Here is a 6,000-nt window from a genome sequence, read left to right on the forward strand (position 1 = left end):
CAAGTTGAACATCCCTAATCCAAATAGCCAAAACGCTCAAACTCTGAACTTTATGAGTGCCAACATATCACCACAAGTGGAAAATTTCACATTTAATTTGGTGTGATAAATCACAATCAAAATGCAGGCACACCTTATTTATAAAAATAATGTGTCTGGGGCTGAGGTTGTGGCTCAGTGGTAGAGTGCATGCCTAGCATGTGTGCGGCCCTGGGTTCGATCCTCAGCACCACATAGAAATAAATTAAAAAATAAAGATATTAACCCACTTGAAAAAAAAAAAAAAAAAAAAATAATGTGTCTGGGCTGGGGATATGGCTCAAGCGGTAGTGCACCCGCCTGGCATGCGCGGGGCACTGGGTTCGACCCTCAACATCACATAAAAATAAAATAAAGACATTGTGTCCACCTAAAACTAAAATATTTTTAAAAATGTGTAAAATTATCTTCAGGCTATGTGATAAGGTATATATCAAACATAAATGGATTCAGGAGACTGAGGCAGGAAGATCATAAGTTCAAGGCCAGTCTCAGAAAACTGGCGAGACCCTAAGTGACTTAGTGAGACCCTGACTCAAAATAAAAAGTAAAGAAAACTGAGCTGGGGATGTGGCTCAGTGGTAAAGTGCCTCTGAGTTCAATCCCTAGTACCAAAAGGGGAAAAAAAAAAATCTCATGTTTAGACTTACATCCCATCCCCAAGACATCTCATTATGTGTATGCAAATATCAATCCAAAGTCCAAATCACAAAACACTTCGGATCCCAAGCATTTACATAAGGAATATCGAACCTGTAACCAAAAAGATTAAAAAACAAGAAGTCAGGTGTGGTGGCACACACCAAGAACTCAAACAGAAGCCTATGTTCATAGCAGCACTGTTCATAATAGCCAAGAGGCAAAAACAACTCAAACTTCCATCAATGGATGCAGCAAATAAACAAAAAGTGATATATCCATATAATGGAGTCTCAAAAAGAAAAAAGTTCTACCTAGCATTAAGCAACTTAGGAGACACTGTCTCATAGTAAAAAGGGCTGGGCATTTAGCTCAGTGGTTAAGTGCCCAAGGTTCAATCCCCAGTATCAAATAATAAAATAAAACACATCGTGCTCTTAAGCATTTTTATTCATAAATTAATTACAAATTAATAAATAAATCCCAAGTTGCTAAGATTACAGGCATACACACCACTCCCAGGAAATGGGTGAATTGTATCTCAAAAGTTTTTTGTGTGTGGTGGGGTACTGGGGATAGAACCCAGGGCCTTGTGTGCATGGAAGGCAAGCACTCTACCAACTGAGCTACATCCCCAGCTGTTTGGGTTTTTTCCCAGTTGTAGTTGGACACAATTCCTTTATTTATTTTTATGTGGTGCTGAGGATCGAACCCAGCCCTCAATAAAACTCTTAATAAAAAAAAAAAAAAAAGTGCTTCACAAAAATGCTATCATTCACTGGTTTAAAGAGAACAGAGCAATTTGTTATAAGTACCCAAAACCCTGCTTAGAGGAGCTATGCTCCTGCTTCTTCCAGGTGACAGTTCTTCTCTTTCCACCACTATCATCTTTTAACTGCCCAGTTCCTATTTAGGTTCAGATTCACAGGAAAATAGTTAAAGAAGCTGCAGTGGCAGTCAAGGAAAGGGGAAAGGAATTCAGTACTTACGCTTTACATTTAGTAGCACAGCCCAAATCTTTATTAAACACACACACACACATACACACAACACATATACACAATGTATCTTCCACTTTCTTTTCCTCCTCTTGAAGCCCATCACATGTTTAAAAGGATTTCTCTGTTCCTGTGCTGCTTTACCCATCTACCTCATACGTGGATTTTTTTTTTTTTTAGTCCCGGAGATTTAACCCTGGGGTGCTTTATCACTGAGCTACACACCCATCCCTTTTTTAATTTTGAGACAGGTCTTGCTGAAAGCCTTGCTAAATTGCTGAGGTTGACCTTAAAGTTGCAATCCTCCCGTCTCAGCCCCTTAGGAGTCACTGGGATTACAGGCATGTGTGACCATGCCCAGGTATGGCATGGTTTGTTTTAGCAACCACTCAAAATGGAATTCTATATTTAATAGCTTCCACAGAGCAGGGCACAGTGGCACATGCCTGTAATTCCTGCGACTCAGGAGGCTGGGGCAGGAGGATCCCAAGTTCTGGGCCAGCCTCAGCAACTTAGTAAGACCCTGTCTCAAAATTTAAAAGGGGAGATTCATGGCTGGGGATGTAGCTCAGTGGTAAAGTACCCTTGGGTTCAATCCCCAGAACCAAATTAAAAAATAAACAAACTTAATATCTATTATTAAATCTTAAAACATGCCAGGTGTGGTAGCATACACCTGTAATCCCAAGGGCTCAGGAGGCTAAGGCAGGAGAATCATGAGTTCAGAGTCAGCCTCAGCAACTTAGCAAGGCCCTAAGCAACTCAGCGAGATCCTGTCCCTAAATAAATTATAAAAAGAACTGAGGATGTGACTCAATGGTTAAGTGCCCCTGGGTTCACTTCCCACTACCTAAAAAAAAAAAAAAATCTTAAAACCCACCATGAAACTCTGACTAAAGCCTACTTTGGTAAGTAACACATCTATAGCATATAAAAAGGATGAACAAGATAAAAACCAAATATTAACAATCACCTCTGAGTAGTGGAACTATGGCTGAGTTTCCTTTTTGACTTATCTCTACTTTTTATAATGAATCTGTAACTTGTTAATATTTTTTTAGTTGTAGATGGACATAATACCTTTATTACTTTATCAGTTTTATGTGGTGCTGAAGATGAAACCCAGTGCCTCACACATGCTAGGCAAGTGCTCTACCACTGAGATACAGCCCCAGCCCTGTAACTTCTGCAGTAAGAAAAAAATCATTCTGGCTCCCTGTTTCAATGTCTGCCTATCATAACACAGATACTTGCACACGTTACTGCATGGAAGGGGAACTAGCACCATGTGAGACAGACACCATTTCCTTCATATTGCATATTAAAATAAACCAAATAGCTGACTAACATGGTTAGGGTAACTGACATAAAATTACAATGCATGTCTTCTAAATTTAAGCCCAGAGCCCTTTCCATTCCATCATATCTCAAAGGGCAATTTGCATTATTTCTCATGATACTTAAAAAAAAAAGGCAAAACAAACCTCTGCTAAAAGACTGTTTTAAGAACATTTGCTATGTAACCTTGGGCAAGTAAGTCGCTGACTTCTGAAGCCCTCAATTTCCTCCTCTGAAAAGTGAAAGGTTTGGAAAACATCTCTTAATAGTCCTCCTGCTAATGGATCGCAAATCTAGATGCTATCTTCAGAGAAGAAAACCCAAAGGGAAAAAAATGAATCTTAAGAGAGAAGTGGAGGCCTATGTTCTGGGGCCAAGGACCATTCTTAATGGAAACAGGTGGTGGACAGTCATGAGGAAAGAACCACTACGGGAACCATAAGCTTCCTGGTTAAAGCAACAGCTGAAAGCTCCAGATTTGCTTTACCAACAGCACTGCTTCTATCCTGGCTAAAAGTCATGATTAGAAACCCCACACTCCCTAGGTAAATCTAGAAAAATATAAAAATTACCTTGGGGATAAAAATCACTACAGCAATAGTTAATGCATGCTATTTTAAATCCGTGATTTTCAAAATGAACTTTAATAGTAAAACGGAAAAAACCATCATTAATTCTATAAGGAGACCCCTTCATTCTCGTCAAGGATTTGCAGAGAACCTGAAACTTAAGAGTACTACACTTGTGGAAAACGTGAAAGAATGCAATTAAATCCTCTCCAATTCACAGAGAACCAAAGACAGTGAAAAGACCTTTAAAACGCGAAGTTCCTATAAAAGATTCATTGGATATTTGTAACCTCTCAAACTACAGACATCATCAAGCATCTCATGCTCTCTCAAAAACTGTTAAACAGCCTTTTTACCCCACAGTAATGAACGTACAGCATCAACTCTGCTGACGAGAAAGCGATTCCATTTTGCTCAAACAGGCTCCGATCAAAACCTCACCACCTTCCCCTCAACTATGGGAATGAACCCAAACCAATAAGACGCTCCTTAGAGGATATGCAATGATCTTAGAGAATTAAAACAACATCCTGCCCGAAGGACCACAACCAAGACAGCACCGACTTGAAATTCAAAGCCAGGTCCCTGGCGAAGAAAGCGCTTTACTGTGCTCTCCACGTCCCCGGGTGCGAGTTTCCAGCTCGACTACTAGGCCATGACTGGGTGAGCACCTGATGTTGGGGGGAGGGCGAGCCAAGGCGCTAGCCGATCTGGGGCAAGAAACAGGGGACTCATGGGGCTCGGAGAAGGGCTACCCTCTAAGGGGAGGATCCTGGGGTGCCCCAGGGCAGGGGACAAGGAACACGTGGGGCGGAAGGGTCAGGGAAGGGGTGTGCGGGACAAGCAGCCTGAATCCGGCAAGGCGGCTGGAAAGGAGGACGGGACTGCTCCTGGGCAAGGAACTAACCGCTGTGGGTTGGGAGGATGAAGGCAAAGGGCGCGGGGAGAGGTGTAAGGCCACGAGGAAGGCGGGTCTCTCTCGGCGCAGGGGCACGCGCCAGGCGAGCGCGGCGAGACCCGGGATGCCAGGGACCCCGAAGCGCGGGAGATCACGGCCCTGCCTCCGGGGCGCGGGGAAAGAGGAGCGACCGCACCCGGAGGGCCCTGTGACCCGCTGCCGCCCGAACCGGACCCGCCCCACGGCGCCTCCCTCCAGCCTCCGCTCCCTCCCTCCGTCCCGCGGCCCGTTATTCCCCAGCCCCCACACTCACCAGCGGCTGCACCTGAGCCTGCCGCTGCCTCAGCTGCTGCCTGCGCCTCCGCAGCCGCCGCCGCCGCCTCGCTGCTGAGGCCGAGTCCCGGGGGAGCCTCCGCGTCCCGCCGCCGCTGCCGCTGCCGCTGCCGCCAGAGCAGAACACCCCAAAATGGCGGCACTTCCGGCATCTACCACCAGCGGGGAGGGCCGGGGAGGAGGGGGAGGAGAGCGAGGGGGAACGTACCACCGCGGGCCGAGTGAAGCGCGACTCAGGGGCGGGCCGAGCGTCGGCGCTGCAGCGCCCCCTCGGGCTAGGGAGTGGAGAAGCAGTCGCGCCGAACCCCCACCCCCACCCCCCCACCCCCTCGCCACCGCGGGCGGAGCCCTCAACCTAGGGAGCTGCAGGGTGGCATCCCTTTGTCTAGGAGCTCTACTGGAAGGTAGACCCAGGCTGGGAATATACAGTTCTCTCCTCTGTGCACCGCACCCGCAGGGCTTTGAATGACCCCGGTGGGCAAGCAGCGGTGCATACACGGAATGTACACTTAATAAAATATCCGATGAATGAATGAATGAGTGAATAGTGTTTGGCCAGAATTGGTCACAGGGCACGCCCTCCTTTTTGCACCACCACACAAGCAACAGCATCCAGGCTTTCTTCCTTCTTTGTTGGCATGTAGAATGTGTGTTGTAAGCTTTCAGACTTTGGTGAGTGCCTTCTAGCATGGTGATCAGCAGTGTGCACACACAACCTGGCAAAATCCCTGCAACACCAGGAACTCATATGGATTATGTTAAGAGACTGATTGCCCAGAAAAAAAAATAATAATAATAACTTTTTTTTTTAACCCAGGTCTTTAAAGACCTCTTTCGGACTACCGAGCCTGAGGTAGGAAGATCTCGAGCTCAAAACTAGCCTCAGCAAGAGAGCAAGGCCCTAAGCAATTTAGCCAGCCCCTGTCTCAAAATCCAAAATGAAAAGAGCTGGGGATATGGTTCAGTGGTTAAGCACCCCTGGATTCAATCCCAGGTATAAGACCTCTTTCGGAGTGCTGGGGTCTAAACGGAATGCAAACAGCAGTTTTTTGTTTATCCCTCAGCTTTTCGACTTAGTGAAATGCACACTGAAAAAGAAAACTTACTTTTGGTACTTTTGGGCTCCATCCATTTACAAATAACTCATGGGTTTGCAAATGATTTTTCTGTAACATAATCTGGCTTC

The 6,000-nt window shown here is 45.6% G+C and overlaps 2 protein-coding genes across 4 annotated transcripts in view; one reads left to right on the forward strand and one right to left on the reverse strand.

The window, feature by feature from the left end:
* Celf1 (CUGBP Elav-like family member 1) overlaps positions 1-4,916 on the reverse strand; it is an 83,375-nt gene extending 78,459 nt beyond the window's left edge. For 2 of the 3 annotated variants that reach the window (XM_058583977.1, XM_058583974.1), the window contains exon 1: positions 4,795-4,902. The gene's annotated coding sequence lies outside the window, so the exon portion shown is untranslated. Of the gene's footprint in view, positions 1-4,794 lie in introns of all 3 variants that reach the window. The other variant, XM_058583971.1, reaches the window with a different exon arrangement.
* On the forward strand, positions 3,773-4,872 carry LOC131424732 (uncharacterized). Its single transcript, XM_058584006.1, has 2 exons — positions 3,773-4,246; positions 4,572-4,872. The coding sequence occupies exons 1-2, from the start codon at positions 4,239-4,241 to the stop codon at positions 4,870-4,872; spliced, it is 309 nt and encodes a 102-aa protein (XP_058439989.1). The 5' UTR covers positions 3,773-4,238.
* Positions 4,917-6,000: the final 1,084 nt, after the last annotated feature.

This window comes from Marmota monax, unplaced genomic scaffold (assembly GCF_021218885.2).
Source record: "Marmota monax isolate L192 unplaced genomic scaffold, Marmota_monax_Labrador192_F-V1.1 WCK01_AAM20220418_F8-fsc00047, whole genome shotgun sequence".
In the NCBI taxonomy this organism is placed as follows: Eukaryota; Metazoa; Chordata; class Mammalia; order Rodentia; family Sciuridae; genus Marmota; species Marmota monax.